Raw genomic sequence first — 22,730 nt, forward strand, 5'->3', positions numbered from 1 at the left:
GCCCGACAGGCTCGTCCTGCCCACTGCACAAGCGTTTAAAAGTAAAATACCTAGAGATGAACGTAAGTTGAAATAACAGTACAAACAAACACCACAGAGCATCAGGAACTGGAAATGAGTTTTTTTTCTCTTCTGGATTTAAGATGGGAAATACAGTTTTACAAAACGTGTGCATTTCTCAATTACTGCTCCTGTTAATGGCGACTCAAGTGAGAGAATGACTCCGGTAATAATAGTTACGGAAGGGTTATAACGTGCGTACAAAAATATGAACAACATTTACACTAAATAATAGATTAGTGACGTTAACACTGGCAGCCGAATTCAGCCACGGTGTAAACTCTTGCAACCCTCCTGACTTGCTTGAAGGCTGCATTTGTCTCAGTACCTGTGTGAAAAACGTGCTTTTTACACAATATTATCGATTTTGTGCTTTCACACGTGCCTTGGAATTTCTCCTAAACACAGAGCGTTTTGGGCCAGCACCTGCTCCTCCACAATGCAATCATATCCGTGTGTGCCCTTCTGGCATTCAGACATGACTCTGCTCAACCTCTTTCAAGCAGGAGTACGGAATAAAAGGGATGCAGACAAAATACTTCCAGGCAAGTGTACAGACTAAGGAGTCTTGAGTACTACAAGCGACGGTGATCGTAATGTTAACAGCAGCAATAATGACCTCGCTGCAGGGCGTTTCCCGGCAATCCCGTTTTCCTGGGATTTTTGGTTCTTTTTTTCTTAACCAGTGCCCACAGGTGGAATTTCTCTAACACATTAGAAGTAAAAAATGCAGGAGTTAGAACCTCACTATTATTAATTGATTTATTCCTGCATTATGCTAAGAGCCATCTTACTGGAGCTTAAGTGTTGTTGCTCTAACAGCCTGTTCTTAAATCAGCAAACCATGTACTGAATTTTAAGCATGCAGTTGTATTTTTCATGGGAACGCAATGGGATTCAGGCTAGTTCAGAAAGTCAAGTTGCTTTGTCCAGAGATGGACACAAGCTTGTGCTGAAACACATCACTGAGTCGGGAACGCAGACAAATAGGATGTCTAAATACAGTACTGGACCGAGGCTCTGCCTCTCAACACTTTGCTTCGGTGCCTCTGAGTAAGTCACACAAAGACAAAACTTAATGAGTGTACACCCTGGTTTTGCCCAGATGGAAACATCCTGCTCCTGATTTCCAAACAATCTGCAGGAAAACCTCATATAAAGCACTTCTGGGGAAAGGCAGAGGCACAGGGGAGCAGACCCAGAGTAAACAAATGCAAATCCTTGGTCCTTCAGTCCATTTGCTACTGACACACACCCCACAAAATTATCCTTATGTCTACCTCTCTTTGAAATACACGGTAAGGCAGAGCTTTAACCCCCCCAAATTAAGGAAGGGGGTTGCCCATGAAGGCACAGAAAGGTTCCTCAAGCTGGATGTACTCGAATGATCCACATCATCCCTCTTCCTTACAAAACTTCCCACCTTTGCAGCTTGTTTCACTGCCAGCAGCTTGGCTGTGCTGAGTTCCCCTTCTTTGGCAAGCAGGGCCGATCAACCCTCTCACAAAGGCCTAACAAGGTAATGTCTGTACAGTGCTTAAGAACATGCAAAGTGCAATATAAGTGCCAAATGTTCTTATTTTTGAGATTAATGAATTAATACTCCAAGAAATAGAAGCACTGAGGTAACTACAGCTTAAATACTACATTCCCTCATGATTTAAAAAAAAAAACAGCTAACTCTTCTCTCTAGAAGATGAATCCTGACTATGAAGTGGTAAAATCTTATTTATATTCTGTCAAGCTTAGCACAGCCACAGAGTGCCCTTCTAATAACAGCAAAACCAGGGACATGAGCTGAAGTTCTCAGAGAAACTAAGAATTCTGCACTAATGATTTCCTCAAATCCATCTCTGCGCTGTTTCCCAGCACATGCTTACTCCCATTCATTACATCCAGAGGAGCTGGTGTCCCATGCTGCTGAAGCAAAGCACATTCCAATGTCACATCTGGCATTCTGATGGCTGAACAGACTGAAATATCCCCCAGCAAAGGTAAGCAGGACCATAATCTGCAGGAGCTGTCTGAAAAGTTCAGGTTTTGCCCTTAGTGAAGTCCACATTTCTCAGCAGGGAGTCTGAGACAGTAAGGCTTTATGTACTATCCAATGCACAAGCTCCTGTCAGAGCACTCCAGCTATCAAGTATCAACTGATTTATCTTGGTGGTCAGAAGAGGATGGATGCAACAATGAATTAAACACTGCACATACCTTTTCTGCTTTGTTCCTGTATCAGCTTTGGCCAGTAATGGACCCAAGATTCAACTGACTAATGATCTGGTCAATGAAACCAAGCCCTGCATTCCTATGCACTGTGTGATAATGACATGGCAGAAGAGTCAGTAGCACCCTAACCAGTAAACAAACACTGCTGTAAAATGCTGATGCATTCTGAAGTACCAGAACCCAGCTGTTTCCAGGTGTTGAAAAAACACTGGAAACATTACAAGGTGTCCTGGTCCTGGTGAAACACTGCCAGCTGCAGTAGGCCCTGCTTAGTGGTTTCATTCTGTTTTCCTACTCCAGTGCTTGTGTCAAACGTTCCCTTCATCGATGCTCTGCAGCTTCAGTCTTTGGCTGGCTTGGGGCCTGGCACCACGCCGGGAGCTCCCACTGCTTCCTGCCAGAGTCCACAAGGGGAACAGGGCTCCTGGTAAAGCATCTTCCCCAAACAGGCTGAGTTTCACATCAGCTTCTATAGCTCGGGCCAGGCTGGCTGCATAACTGTCCAGAGATTTATGGACTTCAGCTTTTACATGAAGAACAGAATTCTTTGCAGCTTCTGAGAAAGAAAAAAAAAAAGGTAACAGTTGGTAAGCATGGCTGTGCAAATGCTTGAAGACTAATACAGATCCTGTTGTAGAGGCATGATCATGCCCTCTGCAAAATATTTACCAACAATATTTGGGCTTCCTACACCATTCTATGAACACAAAGCTTCATAGTGACCTGGGATAATCTGTGTAGGTGCAGCTGTTTTTGTAGCATCTGTACACCTCTCTACCCAGCAACATGTTGAGCAATACAAGACTTCATCCTAAACGTAACTTTTCAGTGAGACTGCTGAAATAATTTAAAGCCTCAGGGATGCTGAAAACCCTGAGACTCACCAGGAAGAATTGCTAAACCTGCGGGGACTTGTGCACTGAGACTTCCCTCTTTCACTCTCACAAGAAATTAGATGTCTGCTCCTACGTAATCACTCAGAAAGATAGTAGGAAATGTATGCTAATATGTTTGTACAAAGAAATATTTATCTCATGCTGGGAAGAGGACAAAAGGGAATTTTCCCAAGATGTTTAAAAATTCCATAGTAAGAGTTTTCTCATTATTTCAGGTTTTACTATTACTTTATTCTTACAGGCATTCTGCTCATTTTCATCCTGTCCACAATCATGTATTGTTTAGAAAATTCAGTGGTTATTAACAAGTCTTTTATTGAAATTATTGTAACTATCAGCATAAGTTAACATTCTGACATTTTACAGATGATCACAGCAACGTTCTGCTAGCCCTGAATCAACAAGCAACTTGACTGAAAAAACTGCATGTGGTACATCTCTTTTGACCCATACCTGCTGAGGAACACATGCATTAAAGCAAAGTAGAATTTAAGTAAAGAAAAGTAAATGAAACACGATAAAATTATATTCAGATCACTGAAGTCTGTAAAAGAGAAACACAGGCATAATGCAATCAAAATATGAGGGCAGGAAAATATATTCCCCGACAAACAAAAACCAGACTGTACCAGCCACCAAGATGAGTGGAATTGCAGAGAGGACACTGCTGTGCAATTTAATTTATATATATGCAGGGAATCCCAGCTTCCAACTCTTGTCCTAGCCTGCTGCTACTTGAGATCTGGAAGAAAGACCTGATTTTGCTTTCTGTTGTACCTGCATGAATGATCAGGTCTGTCAAGGCAAACAGTGGTCAGATACTTTTCAAGACAATTCTCAAGGTCATGAGAAGCTTCCTGAGCATTCGATATAGCTGACTCAGCATTTTCATACTTACCCTTACACTCACCTTTAATTTGTTCCACTTCATCTTCAAATGTCACAGAACTCCTCCTTCGAGGGGGACAGATGCAGTGTGGGGCATGAGGGCCATCTGAGCTATAATCTTCAAGCAGCATTGTATCTGTTCCTGGAAAGAGCAAGAGCCCTCAAGTCACACAGTAACACTGGGATACAATTTGGTGGCAAAATGTTTTCAGCCTATTTTCAGCAGTTCCTTCAAAAGGTGTCTAAACCCAGCTTTTGTGAGTAAATTTCAACTCAAATTAAACACTGCACAGGAAAAGAATGAGGTGAGTTTTCACTGAAAGGATTGGGAAATCTTCTCATTAGAGACTGGGCATCGCAGGCCCCAGGATCACGTACTAACTACATGCAGCAAGCAACGCGGAGGAGGGACTAAGGCTTCTGTCTGCTCCTTAGTAACGCACAGTAAAGGCATCCACAGTGGATCATTGTATATCCATTCCCAGGCTATGGAATGTGCTCCCTCCTTAACCAGCAGCGGCACTTCTAACAGCATTTTGGCATTGCTACAGTTTTCTTCATTTGCTTAAACTGCTGTCACAAGATGGTAACACCACATCCTCTTAACTGAGGCAGGTTTACCAGGAGCCTGCTCTCCTTTATCACATACAACTGCAGAATATCCACAACAGGCAGAAAACTACCAGCACAAAACAACTACCAAAAATAAATCCCAGCTCCACAGACTTCCTTTACAAAAGTAGGAAACAAAACCCTTACACTAAGCAACCTTTAAAAGATCACCCTCTGGTGTCTCTAGAGCAGAAATACTCTCTAAAATAACTACTGCAGTTAAGGACTGGTAGCTGAGTTAACTGCCAGAAAAATCTAGCAACAGATCTGGATAAAAAATTACCATCACAACTCTTTTTCCTTTTTTCAAACCATCTTCAATTAAGAGATCTTAAGTAATAATGAAATCATAAGCTGAAGCCATCCTAAGTGTTTATGTTTACACTGCAGGATGAACAAGTCAAGGTCTCTTACAGAATAGGAAGCAGAGAAGCACATTCTTCACAGCACTTTGTTGCTCTGTTCCTTGTGGATACAGAGAAAGTCTCCAAAAGAACAACAGAAACTGAAGGAGAAGGGCACAAAAGCAGTGAGTCTTGTTCCCAGGACACATTACCAGGGGAGGGTCACCCTTCTGTAAGCAGCATTTTGCAAGTAAATCTATTGAGAGCAAGGGAGGAAAAAAGCAACTGCAGCAGTTTTGTTGGAACAGATGCTTCATGTCATTAGTCCACCAGGAGACATCTGTGGGTGTAAACACTGGCTGTCCACGAGACTGCTGCCAAGTGCCAACTTCTGCCCAAGTAGAGGAGCAAGAGACTTGCAGTTACCTGAATCCTGCGAGCAGCTGAAACCTGTGTCTCCTGTGCTGCTGCTGTTTCCCAGTGGCCTCCCACCTGCCATGAGGGCAGTAAGGTGAGGAGATAGTCCCAAATCTGCAACAAAGTTTTGGTTTTGTTACACAGTGGATGGTTAAGGAGTTTGCAAAGGTAAAAACTTCTTCCGGTAACACCCACTCTACTGCCTCACTTATTATTCTGCATATAAAACTTACCTTGCTGAAGTAGAGAGCCCAGCTTCTGGACTTCTCATCTTAGAAATCCAGTCAGCAGCTCTCAGGTTTGGAAAAGCAAGTCTCCTTTCTCTCTGCACCATCTCCCTCCAACTCTTGTTGCAACTGTGTGTGTTTTATCAGCCAGACAGGCTGAGCACCAAGCATATGCTCTCACATGGATGGGGAGATTTGCCAGGCATCTTCTAGACAGAGAATAACCTGGTAGCCACCAGCAGCCGTGCCAGGCCAGCAGTGTGGGAAGAAGCTTATGAGCAAGGTTGGGGCACAGAGATGCCCAACTTCTTTCAAATCTCCAAAACAAGAAGGGAGGAGATCATGGGATTTTTACAAAGGTGCTGCTTTGGATCCCACCTTGAGATTTTGTTGTGAGCTTCTCGGGGGTCTTTTTCCCCTGTCAGCCTCCAGCTAAGACATCTGGTAAGGAGCTGACAGCTTCAAGTTTATTGCTTGGGAAAAGAAAGAATTTTCCTGTCTTTTCCCTCCCCACCTCAGTTTCCAATGTATTAATCCATAGCATTTCCAGGATACAGACTTGCCGAAGCTCCTGGAGCTTATGATGTGACCACAGCTCCACAACTCTTTCATTTACATGACAGTCTCTCCCAATGTTCACAGGTTGCAGAAAAGATAACTGATGCCTTGCTGCTCTCATCTTCCTTCTGTATTTTAGATCATCCTTCCCAATTAAATAATTTCAGTTCCTGCCTCTGCATGAAATATCCCTTCAAGATGCTCTCTTTTTGGAAGCTTCTGAACATGACCAGGGAAATTATTAAAAATCTGAAGGTCATTGCATTGCTGCTTAAAAAAAAAAACAAAACCAAAACAAATAACCAAACTGAGCAACTGGCGGTCTCAGTCTACAACTTGGGGACACACCAAATACTTCTAAGGTTTTACACAGTTTTACTTTGTTTATGATGTTTTCTTCCCAACCATTAAGCCTAAAAGCTGAACTTGCAGAAAGAGTTATGCCAGTGAAACCTTAGAGGATTTTAGACAGTTGTAGCATAAGGCCATTAATCAAAGAGAAAGTGCAGTAAAAAGTACTGTTGGTAGAGCTCAAATCTGGGCAACACAAAATGGAAGGCACACAAAAGGAAATGCCTGAGAAAGAAGAAAATAAATTATTTTTATTAACCTCATCACTATGTCTTCTCTGCCGGAGAAAGTTTTACTATAGTAGGAGAAATACGTTAACTATAAAAAAAGAGAAAAATTCTCCTTTCAAATGCCTATAACCTGACTGATAGAAGGCTGCTGAAAATTCCAGAAACATCCAGCTCTCTTTACAGAGCCCTGAAACGTGACAAACACAGGCAGACAGGAAGCCTTGCTCTTGGTGGCATTAAGGAAGTGTCTTTTGCAGCCACAACTTACCTGTGATCCTGTTGGAGATGCTGAACAGCCTCGACGTCCTCTGCCGCTGAACAAAGGACTTGCGGTAATATCGATCCCCAAAGCACATTCCCAGGAGTTCCTTGCGCACCGTCTTGTTCCACAGCCCATAAATTAGTGGATGGCAAATGGCACTGGAGAAGGACAGCCACGTGGCCAATGTCTCCAAGGCAGGGGAAATACTGTTTTTACCCCAAAGTGCCTCTGATGTTATCACTACCATGTAAGGTCCCCACGTAATGACGAAAGCCCCGATGACAACCAAGATGGTTATGAAAGCTTTGCACTGGTTGGCTGAGTAAACAACCCCTTGGAAAGCATTCCTTCGGCTGCCAGAGGAGGACGTGGAGGTGCTGGAGTTCTTCCTCCCGTTCCTCTGCGAGTCCTCCTCCACAATGACAACGCTCCCACAGTGGATCTTGCGGGCCTTAATCCTCGCCACACGAAATATGAATCCATAGCAGATCATCATGACCACGAACGGCAGCAGTGCGCACCAGACCTGCCAAAAGGCCGTGTAGGCAGCCTCCTTGTGCCAGGCTGCCACACACATCCACTTGAACTGGTCAAACTCCAAAGAGGACCAGCCGAAAAGGGGAGGGAGGCAGCCAATGAGGGAATGCAGCCACACGTACACAAGAGCTACCACCGCTCTGTTGCCCGTTATCTTCATCGGATAAACCATCGGGTACAGCACAGCATAGTACCTGCGGGGCAAGAGAAGAAGTAATCCACAGGAGCATAAAAAACATACAAGAAAGAAAAGAACACGCTTTAATGATGCTAATATCTAGTACTTTTTTCTTCAAACATGCTCAGAAACTCTGTTTCTAGAAACAGTTGCATGTGAAAGTAGGTATCGCTGCGGTCAAGACTGTCAAACTTGGCTGAAGGCACACATGCAACCCTTTAATCTGTTCCTATGTGTGACTGTATGCTTAAGGTATAATCTGGAATTTTAAGTCACTATTTCGTGTTTATCAAATAGTATGTTATTATACCATCAAGAGCTTTAAAATACTCGAGATGAATGTCTGCATTTTCCATTATTGATGACATCACTTTCTCTTGGTCCACATCAAAATTTCATGAGGGGCTGAAATAAAAATGATGCTCCAGCAGTACACCATGTACCCTCTGCAGTGCTTCTGAACTCTATGAACAGGCAGTGAGTTACTCTATGAGAGGAGCAGACAATTTGTTACAATTCATTACCAAAGAGCAGCTTACCTGTCTATAGCAATGAGTCCCAGGGTGAGCATGCTGGCTGAGCTGATCAGCATGTAGAGCAGGGCTGAGAAATTGCACCAAACAACCCCAAAGATCCATTCTCGCCTGATGGAGCTGGTGACAACAAAAGGCAGCACCAGCACGGAGAGTAGAAAGTTGGAGAGGGTCAGGCTGAACACAAACTTGTTGCTCAAGGTGAGAAGGTACGACTTGCGATACAGAGTGACAACAATCACCAGGTTGCCCAAACAGATGAAGATGGCAATGACAATTATAGCAATGGACTCGGTGACTCTGACTGCCCCATCTTCCTCTGCGGTCAGGTTCCTCAGGCCCTTCCCATTGCTCAGGGAGGAATTGCTGCTCATGGTCAGAGCGTGCAGACCTGGAGCAGCCAAGACATGCTGAGCAGCTAGAAGCAGAACAACGCTCAGAAACATTCAGGTAATAGTTCTTCAAACTCTTTCAAATCACTGGAGGCCCTTTTGCCCTTGTTAAAATTTACCTGTAGTATGCAGGAAACTGCATATTTTAGATGGGCAAGTGAAGGGGCAGTAAATTGCCTGTGGGCACACCGAAGAGGACAACACCAAACCTGGAACAGCGAAGACAAGAAGAGATGAAGGGGGGAAATAAGAAAGAAAATAGGCACGTTTAACTTTAAAATTTCCCATAGATCTTATTTGTTTCTAAGTCCTACTTACCAGCCCCTTCACTTGGGCTGTGAAGAAACAAGAATGTCACTATCAGTCTTTTTCTCTTACTTTAAAGAAAGTCACTTTTTAAAAAAATTCTGCCTGTCCCAATAGTTACCTTGTATTCTACCTATACAGCAGTAGCTGGTGGTCTCTGGATGCCTGGCTAGTCATACCCTGCTGACTCTTCCGTAACAGTTGCTAAGTAACATTCAAAGACTCAGGGACCACTGCACGTACTCTCCCAACATCATTTCTCCATGTTCATAATCACCTTAGCTACAGTGCTGACTGCATTTTATTGCTAGCACCAAAGGACTGGAGGAATTGGCTTTCTTTACATGAGGTTTGAAAGACATTTTCTTGCATTAAGATGAGGTCCATGCTACAGAAATGCTTGAGAACCTTTAATCCTTGACTTCTCAAGTGTTAGCATCCATCCCATTTATTCACAGCCTCATTTTGTGAAACCTTGTTACTTCTTCCATTCCTTAGCTATTCTTCTTTTCCCTGCTGCCCCCAAATGGCATTCACTTCCTACTTCATTCAGTCCTTCACCCATCTGCAGGACAGCATAATGAACAGAACAACAACCACCACAAAATCCAAATATGCGGACCAAAAAAATTAAAAGAGTCCGCCAATGAATATAAAGCTGATTTTAGCATTTCTGGGAAAGGACTCAGGAAAGTTATCTCAGCTAATTCTGCAACTGTGCCAGACATGGGTCCCAGACAGCCGGGAGTACTCACAGAAATGCTTCCATCTGCGTGGCTGCCGTGGCATTAGGAAGAACTGTCAGTCTGGAAAGACGCCTTTTTTCCATTTTTATCTGTACTTTCCTAAGAACATAATTAAAGACATTACTGGGCCATGCTTTGTAAAAACGTAACTTAGCTCTTCCCTAGCCTCTGACTGAGGATGTGTGCAAAAACGCTTCCCCTCGAGTTTCTTTCTCTCTCAGCATGCCGGCACCACCTCTGTGTGCCTTTCCAACACTTTTTGGCCGGAGCGGGTTTTGGAAAGGCGTCTTCAGCCCCGCGGCCGCTCCCTGCGATGGCGATGCTCGGGGCACCTGGCGCTCCCGGTCCTCTCAGGGCCCGGCTGCACCCGGCGGGGCAAAGCGGCCTCTGGCAGAGGCGGCCTCCCCGGGGCAGGGCTACCCGGGGCGGGGACAGCATCCCATCCCGTCCCGTTCCGTCCCATCCCAGCCGCGGGCAACGCGGCCAGGCTTCCCGCACGCACAAAGCGGGTGGGACCGAGTTGGAAATACGGTGGGGAATGGGGGTTTTGCCACTTTGCCCCCGCGCTCCCTCCGGCAGCGAACAAAGGGCTGGAACGGCGTCCTCCGCCCCGGGCATCCGTCGCCTTCCCCCCACCGGCCGGCGGCGAGCGGGTCCCGCCGCCTCTGCCCCCCGCCCCCGGCTCCGCACTCACCGCCCGCCGCCGCGGGAGCGGGATGTTCCGCTTGGGGCGCCCGGGACGCCCCTCAGCCGCCGCGGCCCGAAGCTCCCCCGCCATGGGCACGGCGCCGACCCCGTCCTGCCCCGGCCCTGTGCCTGCCCCTCCCGCCGTCCCGCCCCGCCGCCTCAGCCCGCCGCGCCCCCTCCCCGCCCGCCATGTTCCCGCGGCCGTCCCGGGGCGGCCCGCGCGCTCCCCGGGAGCTCACTTAAAAGGCGGGGGGAAAAGTACTTTACATGGATGAGCTAAAGTGATTTCCTCCGGCTCGTAGTGCCAGGCAGTCGTAGAGCCGAAGTGCTAGACTTCCTCGATCCCAAAACACTATTAAAAGTAACACAAAAGAAGATTTGTGGAAGAGGTTTTTCCCGCACGCACATCTGAAGCGAGTCTTCAGATACTGGTGACAGTATAAAGGGTGAACAATAATTAAATGCCGTGCTTTTGCATCCCTAGTTCCTGCCTTTCCTTGGCAACGCCCTTGAGCGCGGAGGGTGACCGCCCTGATGTGAGCTGTGCTGGTTCGATTGCTCTGTGGAGTTTTTAACGCTGTGGACATCAGTTTTCCTGTGGCTGCTGCCTCAGTTCAGTCCCATGCTCTAACAACAGGAGCTGGACTGTGTGTCTTGCTCCTGTGCCAGGGGAAGTCCATAGGGACTCACTCTGCCCTTTTGATGACGCAGAAAAGCAAGACACGCACCCACCCATCAGTGCTGGAACAGTAAGCTGATGTATCATTTTCAACCAGTTCTACTGATACTTTTCTACAGGACTTTTTTAAGCTTACCACGCCATTGCACTTCCACATTTTAAAAAGACCATCTTTTGACAGCATTCAAAAACATATTGAACCAGCACAAGAAATCCCACAATGAGCAAAAACTGATGCACAGAAGTTCGACCTGAATGTGAGGAAAAACTTATTTCCTGTGCAAGTGACTCTGCACTGGTTGCCCAGAGAGGTTGTGGTGTCTCCCTTATTGGAAATATTCCAGACCTGTCTAGACACAATCCTGTGCCATGTTCTTGGGGATGACCCTGCTTGAACAGGGAAGTTGGACCAGATGATCCACTGTGGCCCCTTCTAACCTTGCCCAGATGTGTTTCTGTGTGCACACACGTGTGCGTACTATCTAACACAGCACCGGGCACCAGGAAACCTGTGTGATAGAGCCACGTAATGCTTGCTGCAACTTTGAGTGTGGCCATGGAGATGGTCCAGGGTCACCACACTGAAGGCTTCAGAGCTCCCCAAAATTGTTCCTACCCAGCTGTCCCACTGCTCTCAGCGAGATATCCACAGGGAAGTGGCTGGAGGCACAAGCACTTGTGGGGCACACAAACATTCTCCACTGGCTTCTGCAGCCCAGCTTTGCTGCAGAACAGGGGCTTGGGTGAGCTTGCTCGATCTTCATCCTGGGCAGGGGAGATGAGAGAGCCCACCCTCCTGACCGTGGCTCCAGCAGCACAGAGAAGTGTGGATCCCCAACCTCCCTGCTCAAGTAGGGTCACCCCAGAGTACATGGCACAGGGTTGTGTCTTTACATGTCTGGAATATCTCCAGTGGTGGAGGCATCACAACCTCTCTGGACAAGCTGTTCCAGTGCTCAGTCACCTGCACAGTAAAGAATTTCTTCCCCATGTTCAGGTGGGGAAGGTGGAACTTCTGTGCATCAGTTTCTGCCCGTTGCCTCTTGTCCCACTGCTTGACACCACCGAGAAGAGCCTGGATCCATACTCTTGGAATCCCCTCTTTAGATATTTGTACACATTGATGAGGGCCCCTCTCAGCCACCTCTTCTGGAGGCTGAACAGGCCCAGCTCCCTCTGCCCTTCCACCTAACGGAGATGCCCCAGTCAATCATTTTCGTTGCCCTCCGCTGGACCCGCTCCAGGATCTCCATGTCTGTCCTGTCCTGGACAGAACAGGATGTGTCTTGGACAGCAGATGTGGGCTCACTAGAGCTGAGCAGCAGGGCAGGATCCCCTCCCGTCGCCCTGCTGCCAACGCTCTTCCTGATGCATCCCAGGATTCCACCGCCGCCGGGTGGAATCCGCGCCCCGGGAAGCGGAAACACCACGGGGCGGCGGTTCCGGGGGCGCCGCCGGTGCCTTGAGCGCTGTGCGGGAAGAGACGGGAGGAGAGGGGCTCCGCCGCCTCCGCCGCCGCCCCTTCCGCCGCCTCCTGCCGCTTCCCGCCGCCTCCTGCCTTCTGCTCGGCGGAGAGGAGGCCGCCATGCATCCCGTTTTCCAGAGCAGCCGGCGCGACTTCACCTTCGGGCCGTGGAAGCTGAGCGCCGCCCGGACGCACATCATGAAGTCGGCGCAGGCCGAGAGGTGGGGCGGGCTGCGGGCCGGGGGCGCAGGGGGGCACAGCAGAGCACAGCACAGCACAGCGCTGCACTGCGCAGCGCATTACAGCACGGCACGGCACGGCACGGCACGGCACAGCGCATTACAGCACGGCACGGCACGGCGCCCCGCTGCTCGGGGAACCCCCGCACGCTGTCCCTGCTGCTCGCGGAGCCATCGCGGGGCTGCGGCCTCGGCCCGCACAGCGAGGGGCTGGCGGCGTCGGGTGACTTCGCGAAAGAAACACGGAGCGTTCCCGGGGCGGGGGAGACGCTGTTCGGCCCAGTTACAAGGCAAACTGGGGGAGTTCCTTCTCTACAAGCTTGATTCCTTGGCTGGAGAAACTGGGGCCATTTGAGTTACAGGCGATTTCCAAAATTTTGTTTTAATGATAGCGGAAGGCAGCCTGCAAGAAAGACGAAGAGGGACTTTTTACAAGGGCGTGTAGTACGAGGACGGGGGGAATAGATTCGAACTGAAAGAGAGGAGGTTTAGATTGGACCCTAGAAAAGAAATTCCTGACTTTGAGGATGGTGAGTCAGTGGAATAGGTTGCCCAGAGAAGCTGTAAATGCCCCGTCCCTGGAGATGTTCAAGGCCAGATTGGATGGAGCTTTGGGCAGCCTGGTCTAGTGGAGGTGTCCCTGCCCATGGCAGAGGGGTTGGAACTTGACCTTTAAGGTTTTTTCCAACTCAGACCATTCTGTGATTGTATGGTTATAGTGGTTTTGGATCTCTGGATGTCTGTGAACTGAGACCTGCTAATTAGAAGTCTGATTTTCTTAATTACTCTTAAAAAAGGGTATTTTCAATGTCTCATACCATGTCTTGGTAATAGCTGTCTTAAGATAGTGGTTTTCATTAAAAATTTATAATTTGCTCTCTTCTTGTAGGAATTTCCAATCCAGTGAAATCATTGGAGGAAATGTTCCTGTATTAACATCAAGTACTTAAGTCAGATTTGCTAATGTGGAACTGAAGAGTTCAGCTGTGCCATAACTGACCTTAGTGGCAGATGGATTTGGCAGATATTTCTCAGTCTCATTTTCTGGAATAAATTTCAATATACGTGGGAATCTCATTAGTCTTGTTAAATGTGCTTTCATTTATCCTGCTTTTAACCTTTTCTGAGGCTGATGAGGCATTCTCTGGGAGGAACTGGCTGCTCGTGGCTGAGATGGGTGCACTGTTTGCTGGGTAAAACACTGTCTGGATGGCTGAGCTCAGAGTGATGGTGAATGGAGTTACATCCCGCTGGTGGCCCGTCAACCGTGGCGTTCCCCAGGGCTCAGTACTGGGGCCAGTCCTATTCAAATGCTTTATTGATGGTCTGGACAAGCTGATTGAGTGCACTCTCAGTAAGTTCACAGATGACCCCAAGTCAGGTGGAAGTGTTGTTTTCCTGGAGGGTAGGAAGGATCAGCAGAGGGATCTGGACAGGCTGGATCAGTGGGCTGAGGCCAATTGTAAGACGTGCAACAAAGTCACAGTGACCCATTTTGTCTTTTTCATTGCTTGGAGAACATTATTAGTATCTATAGGAATTTTATTTCTGGCAGATATATATTGTAAAAATCCCTCAGCAACCTGTGTGGAAAGGTGAAGGATTAAATGTGCCATCGCCAAGAATTCTTTTCTGTGCAGGGACTGGTTTTTTGCAGGTCAGGGGTTCCTACACTTGATGAAATGGAAAAGTTCATAATGTTATTCTGCCTTCTCTGGGAAAAACATAGGATCTTATTCTCCAGGTCTGAATGAATAGTGAATTTGCTCTTTTTATTTTAGTTAGGTAACAATGTTCTTTTGTATTCAGGGTTACAGAAATAAACACTTTTGTTCAGGAGTGCTTCGTTATCAATGTGGACATTATGATTAGAACACTCTTCTCCCTCCCCTCACTCAAATGAATGTATTTCCTAAAGCTTTCTTCTTTCCAGCTGTCATGTATTCCTTTTTGATATTGGTAAGTCAGGTAGGTAGGGAGGAAAAGAAAAGTTTAGGAAGCGTACCAGTACATGCCTTCTACCAGCTTGAAAAAGTAATAGAGCGCAGTAGTGTCTTCTACACTTTTTACATACTCTGCCAGGGTTGTCTTAAGCATCTTTTTTGTAGGCTTCTAAATTTGGAGGTATGGACCACTGTGCAGTGAATTCAGACTTGCTCATGATGAGTCCTTGTTCCTGAAAGTTTCTTTGAGCACCTACTGAAGTTGGTCCATTGATCATCCAGGGATTTGCTAACACAAGTGGAAAATTTCTTCTGCATGCTTCTCAGATACTCTTGATTCCTCGTGTGAGAATTTTGTCTGAGCCTGATGGCAAAGGCATGTTTTAGGAATACTTTTTTGGTGGAAAAGTCACTTTGGATCAATGACTCTGCATTTCAGGTGAAATGATTAACTTGGGAAAACAACGAAGTCTCAGAACATACTGATGGTGTGTCTTCTAAGTCATCCTGGTCTGAAGAGTCCTTATTCCAAAACAAGGACTGCTTTCACAGAGCTGTAGCTGACTGATGCCTCTTTTATTTTCCTCTGCAGGTTGGCTGAGGAATTACACATGCCTTCCCTGCCGGAGATGATGTTTGGAGACAATGTCCTAAGAATACAGCATGACCATGGTTTTGGAATTGAGTTCAATGCTACAGATGCTTTAAAATGTGTCAATAATTGTCAAGGTATGATCAAAGTCGCTTGTGCAGAGGAATGGCAAGAGAGCAGGTACAGTATTTTTATCAACAGTGGGCAAGTACTGGTGGTGTTGTATATGAAACTGTCATACAGTAGTTAAAGGAACAAACTGAACTCTTGAGGACCACGTTGCATTTGCTTCTACCCTAGATACAGCATGTGATCACAGAAGTCACTTGGCTTTTCTTTGCTGTCATCATGCTTTCTGTTAAATTGGGTCAGCTGTATTTTTCAGCTGTGTCGTGGCTTTCTTAGAGTAAACTTCAAGTTTAACATGACTTAATGCTGTTTCTGTTACTCAAACTCATAGGGCCTCGGGCACTACAAGACTGCATTGTGTGGGGTTGCAAAGTGCTGTACATGCTCAGAATCTTAGCCTTAGGAATAAAGCAGAACAATTACCATGCATGAGAGCTAATTATGATGCTTAGTATTTACCAGATGGGATTAGTTGTAGAGCACCTGGAAATAAAGCGCAAAAAGAAAGCAAAGTTGTCATGAAAACTAAGCTGAATTGCAGTGTAAATGATTGCTGTGTGCTGTCAAGAGATCACTTTCTGCCTACTTAAAAGAAAAATTGATCTTGAAATACATTTTTTTTTCAGCAATATTGCATGAAAATCCTTAATTTGAGTCATAGAACTGAGATAGATCGAGAATTCTCACAATTGTTTCCCAAGTTATTATGGAAACAGATGTGAAACCATGATTAAGTCTTGACATTTTGATTGCAGCTCAGACAATGCTGCTGTTTTTCTTTAGGAACAGCGTGGGAATTCTAATGCACAGTCTTATGTGAGGTTGTAATTTTTTGAGAATTGCTACAAAGCAATTACTACAAAGCTGTTTTCTCTTTCACTGTTGAGGAGTGAGACTGAACACAGTAAGGAAGTTGTCAAGCCATATGACTGGACTTACACAACAGATTACAAAGGAACTTTGCTGGGAGATACTGCAACATTAAAGGTAATAATTTTCTTCTTGTTAATTGCTGACTGCATCTTGCTTCAGTCAATCTTTTTTATAAAGCTGTCATTTACCTTTCAGTAGGCTTCTGTAAAATCTTTTGTGCTTCATAATTTCTGATTTCAAAGTGTAATTTGGCCTTCTCATGTCTCTCAGCTCATGATTTTATCCTAATCAAATCATGGCTTATTTTAATAACGGGGGTGGGTGGTGTCTTAAAGTGTTTTAGGATTAAAGCACATGGGAGGCTTCAGCTCTTGCTGGGGGCTGCTCTGAGGCCCTGAGCTGCTCACACACAGCAGAGCTATCAGCTGTGTCATTCTGTAGTGCCTTCATGCTCTGCTGCTTGCAAGTTTGTGTGCTTTCTGACCTGGCTGCTTTCAATGGCCTGATGTTTTTCTGCAACATTAACTCCTCATATTTAAACTCACAGGCCCTCCTGATGTCTTTATGTTTTGTGAAAATAAGGCTTAAAGTTCCCAGCTTCTCTTTAGTGCATACAGGTTGCTTGCTACTAAGCAGATAATCTGTATTAATTCACTGGAATTGCTTTAGTTAGGGATCACTTGAGTTGTGCTGGAATTAAAAGTACAGCATAGAAATAAACAATGTTAGTCCGTAATCTTTAGATACCAGTAGTGTCTATGGAGATCATGAGATGGAAAACATATAGGCACTTCATTTCCATGGGAAGGCCTACTGGAATCCTTTTCAAAGTGCGTAGTGAACTAGGGGTGCTAAATGCATGGAAATCTCTTTATAAACCTGAACTTCTCATACATATGTTAAACACAAGACATCTTCAAATGATTTGAAAGAAAGGGAGCAGAATTGTTTGCAGCTGAAACCCTACTGAGCCTGTACCCAGAGAGAAGTTTATTTAGAATTTTCCAGTCTTAGTTTTTGCTTTTACTTCATGTTATTTCCAAGAAGAAACTCTTGGAAACTTTGGTTTAACTTTTTCTCTTAGAAATTTGGGGTGTCTTAAGCTCAGTGCTCTAGAAGTTTTTTCCTTTTTAAAACTGTGGAATTCAAAATATCAGGACAAACTTTATGTAGTTTGGCAACAAATTAATATGCTAACTGTTCTTAATCTTTTTCTCTAGGTTGTTCCTACAACAGAACACATAAATACAGAGAAATTGAAAGCCAGGGAACAAATTATGTTTTTTGAAGAAGTACTCCTGTTTGAAGATGAACTCCATGATCATGGAGTATCAAGTTTGAGTGTGAAAGTAGTGAGTATTGGGAGGTGTATAAAAGATACCTGGGGACTCAGTTGGCTGATTAATACAAAACACAGCTGCTTTTTGCATGTTGTTCCTTCTGGGATTTAAACTTCAAAGCACAAACTTCTTCATCCTTGCTCTTAGAAATATGATCTTACTGGAAATGGTGTTGTCTTGAAACCTTTGCCATCTGTCATTTGCTCCAGGGGACAGTCTTTTCCCTCCTTCTGCATCCTACCTAAATTGTCCTTTGAGACACTGTCTGCCCTGCTGGCCAGCCATAGCTGTAGCAAATCAACAGCCCACATTTTGACTTCATTCTTAAAAACTTCTCATATTGTCTTCCATTGTGAATGTAGACAAGTACATGCTTAAAGGAAGCCTTTGTGAGGTGTTGAATGGGCCATCTTTATTTTTGCAGAGAGTTATGCCTTCCAGCTTTTTTGTGCTGCTGAGGTTCTTCTTGCGAGTGGACGGGGTACTCATCAGGATGAATGATACAAGGCTTCATCATGAGGTAGACCTTTGCTTTCCATCATGACTTATTTTGCAGAGGTTCCCTTGCCATTTTACTTCCAGTGGCCTGGTGATATTCCTCTAATTTAATACTGATGTTTGGGGGCATAAAAACTTCTGAGTGTATTTTATTATTGTGGTGGTGCTGGGCTGGCAACCAAGTGCTGGATGCCGTGGTGTATGAGCAGAGTAGGCTACTCCTCATGTGATGTAATCATTTGAATACATTTGACAAACACAGATTAGAGAAGGGAGTACAAGAGGAAAAGTAAGGCAACAGTAAATAGAGTTCAATACTGTCTTGTCTCCAAGTGTGTTATTTTTGACTTGCCTAATAGAATTAGACTGCAAGTGTAACTTGCAAATAACTGTCCATTGTACATTGAGTTATGGTATCTTATAAATAATACAGGATGTTAAGATTTGTGGTTTGGTAATTCTGTGTAGATGTGTAGGAGTTCTAGCTGAGTAAAAATTAACCAGCACATTCAGTCATAGAATTTTTTTTGAAGCATGCACACAGGCGGTTTTTGGAAGAAAAACAAGTTTGTTATCATCTGTCTTCATGAATTTGAATGTGCATTTATTCTCCTAGGTGAAAATATGTGGTCAACCAAATTCCAATGCTTACTAAATTCAATGTATTTAAAATGCTTAGTTTGTACTGATACCAGATTATTGCTTTTTTTCCATTAGGCTGACAAGACCTACATGTTGCGAGAATACACATCCAGGGAAAGCAAAATATCGAGTTTAAAGGTATTGCATTTTTAAAACTTTGTTTCTTTTCCTTCTGTCTGTTTTTCATCTTTATGGTCAGCATAGAAAATGCTGTCTCTCTAAGTCCTTCTTTGTACAGTTTGGAATTAGTACAGAAGAAAATTCTTTTTGCTTATGTAGCTTTTGTTTTGGTGATTTTAGAGCAGATTTGCATTTTGTGAATGCTCAGATCACATGACAAGGTATGGGATTAGGTAATTTTTTCTACTATTGAGTTAATAAAATGTTTTTATTATATTATGTTTTCATAGAACTGTTCAGCTGCAAAATCAGGTACTCCAGGTCCCATGATGTTAAATTTCATGGCTGGTTGTGTGCTTCCAAGCAACATTAGGGGTTAGGATCTGTTTGGTAATAGACTGTCTCAGTTTTTCTCAAATATTTGAGGTAAATTGGTCGCCTTAAAATTCTGGTGATGGCTCAGAATAATTTGTGGTACATTTGGTGTTGCAACTCTTGATTTTTATTTGTGACAAACACCTGAACTTTCATTTTCTTGTACCTTTCCTTCTCCCTTATTTTTCCTTTGCCTCTAAAAAGTTAGTAGTAGTGTTTACATCCAGTAAATGATAAATTAATTGTCTGTAGAAGTTTGGGGTTGGAATAATTTTTCTTATCCCCTCTTTTTTTTTCACTCGTTTCACATAAAATTTTTGCTTTTTAGAACGTTCCACCTTCGCTGTTCACAGAACCTAACGAGATCTCTCAGTATCTACCCATAAAGGAGACAATCTGTGAAAAACTAGAATTCCCAGAGAAACTGGAGCCCAAACCAGAAACATCACTGGAAACCACATGTGCTAAGTCTAAATAAATGTGACTTTATAAGGACTTGAAGTAGACTGGAGATAATGTGATCACAGTTGTTGTCATGGGGGGCGTTTCACTACTAGTGGAATGAAGAATTTGGCTAATTTTTCTGTAGCCTTGAGAGAAAACATTTCAAGCGGGTTTTGCTAATGGTGTTTTTTGTTTGGATTTTTTTTAACCTGTGTCTGGAGTTGATGATAGACTGGTGGTGAGTTACAGTTTTCAGCAGCATTGGAGAAATGACTGTTGGGAGTCTGGATTCTGTTTAGTTCACCAAACAGGCAGGAGTATTGTCTGGACCCACATCTGCTGACACTTCTATGATGATTTTGAAGCTTCAGATACTAAGAAACTACCAGAGTTGTAAAACTGGCATGATTTTATTTTTATTGAGAAATAATCCACAGAAAAAAAGAAAAAAAAGAAAAAAAAAAATCCTCTGCATTTATTTTGATCTGTCAGTCCTAAACTACCCATTTGGCTTGGCTTCCCCTACTGATAACCAAGAAAATTACTTTTTGTACTTCCTGATCCAGAGTCTCACCAAAGAACATTCATTTCATCTGAGGATAGGTTTAAGTGTAGGGAAAAAAGTACATTTGTTTAACACTATATAAAGGTAAAATTATTTGTGAGGCATTAACTCCTGAGCAGGAGCAGAGCTGGAGATTGACAGAGACACTGGTAAGTCTCTTCACTAATGCTGGTTTAATCTGATGTCAGCTGGAGTTCTCTGGGCAGTTTTGGGACTCTGGGCTGTTCTGGGACTCTCACTTGGGGTCCCTGTGCTGCTCCAGTCATGTATGATGCTGGAAAGGCATTGCCCTGCAGTGGCCTTCTCTTGGATGTGCCCACATGTGACACTTCTACTGCCCTGACAGCCAAATTGCAAAACTGCAGTGTGGCTTAAGGCTGGGGAAGTCTGATCCCTAAAGGATGCTGGTATTTGCAGTTTGAGAAAGGAGATCCTGTATGGCCTTAGAAAGATGCTAACATATATTCCAGATACATAATTTTGGTTTATTTTAAAATTCTTCTGAGTTCTAATGTTGATAGAAGTGTGATCGCTTGTATAGTCATGGTTTCAACACTCTGTAGATGAAACTGAAATACTTGTATTGCTTTTGGAGATCCTGCAATATATTACTGGTTTGGCCTAAGAATGGGGCAGCTAAGCAGGCTTATCTGGGTTTGCTGCTGACACTCAGTGCAGGAAGCAAGTAACTCCAGTGAAAAGCAGGCCTTGTGTTGCAAGGTGCTTGCAGATAAGAACATGTACAATTTCTGATGTCTTGGGGTTTTTGTTTAAAAAGCTTCATTTTCTACACTGCATGGCTTACTAGAAGCAACACACCATAAAACCTAGTATTTAACCATACCTTTTGTGAAATGGTTTTCATGTAAAGATCCTCAGGTTTTCAGTGGGGGAAAAAAGTCTACTGCCATCTAAGTGACTGTTTCCTTAGTAAAAACAACACACTAATTTCACTTTTATTTGAGGCAGCCTGATCTAGTGAATTCTACAGCAGGTGGAAAGGCAGGAACTAACTGCAGTTTTTCCTGTGTCACTGATTTACTCTAACCATGGGGAAGACATTTCTCTGTGCCTCCATTCCCTGTATGTTAAAATGAGAGTTAATATATGCCTACCTCACAGAGAGACTGTGAGGATTAGTTTGTACGAAGTTATTGATTAGAATATTTTTTTTTCTGAGTACACCTTCAGCCTTATCTTTGGAATCCTTTGGAAAGGATTACTGCAAAAAAATGATCCATAGGATGAGTGAAGAGAACCAAAATGAAACAGTTTCTGAAAGAAGCTGTCAGTCGTGATAATTATTAGACATCATCTGGGTGGATGAATTTATGGCCACTTTGAAATAGATGTAAGATCCTGTATGTTCCCAATTACAGTCCTAAATTCTGTTGGCTTTTTTTCATCTTCCTGCCCTTGTTTCCTAAACATTTTAGTGTCAGGATGAAGAAGGGGGCTGCAAATGAATGCAACATGGAAGAGGTTAAAATCCATTCTGTAATAGAAGATTGGGTCCATTCCAGTGATAGAGGGGAATGAGGAAAGAGTGAAAAGGGAACAACAAATGGGGGTGAAGAGATACTTTTCTGGTAGAAGTAAATCATGGCACTTCTTTTAGTGTAAGCATATATTAGTATACATGCCTTAGAGCTTATAAAAACACTTTACAGCTGGTATGACTGGGAGCAGAGTTCACGTGGTGCTGACATGAAGGAAACTATATCTGCATTCATTAATTCAAACGGTGATTTGGGCTTGGTTAGTGATGCTAACATTAAACTCCTTCGGGCTGAAATAGAGTGTGGGGGGAAAGCCGCAGAGTTGGGAGGGAGCAGTGGAAAGGAAACTCTGCATGTTTAGCTTATACTGTGTGTTTTCTCTTGTCCATCATACATCCTAATTTGTGACCCGTTGGTAAAGTTTTATGGAATGGACTTTTATCCTGACTCTATAGATACCTGCTCTCCATCTATCCTAAAGGGTGCTGTGCATTTCAGTGGAACACTCGTGTTGGGGAAATCACAAGAACACCTTTAGGAAGTCACAGTTAGAACAAGTTCAAAATTGGAGCACTTTGTGACTTTCTTACACCACGCAGATTACCAAGAAGCAGCGGTATAAACTGGCATACAGCAAGCTCTCTGGCACAAAATTTCCACAGAAAAATACCACTTTGAATAAATAACTTTAGGGGGGAGGGAGTGGGGTGATTCTCCAGCCGTTTTGTGTCGAGTTTTATGTGGCAGTTTATATTGTTCCTTGTATGTTGCTAAATAAAACGTACCAAACATTTTATAGTTCTGTTTTTAACTGAGCAAAATAAACTGAAAGAACTACTTGTGATGCTGAATTTTGGCTGCTAGTAGGACATTGCAT

General features: G+C 44.1%; 2 protein-coding genes across 2 annotated transcripts; one reads left to right on the forward strand and one right to left on the reverse strand.

Annotated features, from left to right (window-relative positions):
- Positions 1-108: 108 nt before the first annotated feature.
- On the reverse strand, positions 109-10,573 carry GPR161 (G protein-coupled receptor 161). Its single transcript, XM_066175219.1, has 8 exons — positions 10,458-10,573; positions 9,773-9,862; positions 8,831-8,920; positions 8,326-8,737; positions 7,078-7,802; positions 5,453-5,557; positions 4,093-4,212; positions 109-2,842 (listed from the first exon to the last, which is right to left on the reverse strand). Exons 2-8 carry the CDS (start codon positions 9,804-9,806, stop codon positions 2,595-2,597), a joined length of 1,734 nt encoding a protein of 577 aa, XP_066031316.1. The 5' UTR covers positions 9,807-9,862; positions 10,458-10,573; the 3' UTR covers positions 109-2,594.
- Positions 10,574-12,572: 1,999 nt separating this feature from the next.
- On the forward strand, positions 12,573-22,644 carry TIPRL (TOR signaling pathway regulator). The gene is made up of 7 exons (XM_066175220.1): positions 12,573-12,815; positions 15,369-15,548; positions 16,385-16,484; positions 17,591-17,722; positions 18,135-18,230; positions 18,926-18,988; positions 19,674-22,644. The coding sequence occupies exons 1-7, from the start codon at positions 12,715-12,717 to the stop codon at positions 19,821-19,823; spliced, it is 822 nt and encodes a 273-aa protein (XP_066031317.1). The 5' UTR covers positions 12,573-12,714; the 3' UTR covers positions 19,824-22,644.
- The last annotated feature ends 86 nt before the right edge of the window (positions 22,645-22,730 follow it).

This window comes from Chamaea fasciata, unplaced genomic scaffold (genome assembly GCF_029207755.1).
Source record: "Chamaea fasciata isolate MVZ Bird 193981 ecotype frontalis unplaced genomic scaffold, bChaFas1.0.hap1 SCAF_2, whole genome shotgun sequence".
NCBI classification, from domain to species: Eukaryota; Metazoa; Chordata; class Aves; order Passeriformes; family Sylviidae; genus Chamaea; species Chamaea fasciata.

Bases quoted from the DNA above. Each gene is read 5' to 3' on its own strand.
- GPR161 (XM_066175219.1), bottom strand. From the start codon at position 9,806: ATGCCACGGCAGCCACGCAGATGGAAGCATTTCT. The intron at 8,921-9,772 runs GTGAGTACTCCC...TCGCTGTTCCAG, and splicing joins ACGCAGATGGAAGCATTTCT to GTTTGGTGTTGTCCTCTTCG. The intron at 4,213-5,452 runs GTAACTGCAAGT...TGCTCTTTCCAG, and splicing joins CAGCTGCTCGCAGGATTCAG to GAACAGATACAATGCTGCTT.
- TIPRL (XM_066175220.1), top strand. From the start codon at position 12,715: ATGCATCCCGTTTTCCAGAGCAGCCGGCGCGACTTCACCTTCGGGCCG. The intron at 12,816-15,368 runs GTGGGGCGGGCT...TTTCCTCTGCAG, and splicing joins AAGTCGGCGCAGGCCGAGAG to GTTGGCTGAGGAATTACACA. The intron at 16,485-17,590 runs GTAATAATTTTC...CTTTTTCTCTAG, and splicing joins GAGATACTGCAACATTAAAG to GTTGTTCCTACAACAGAACA.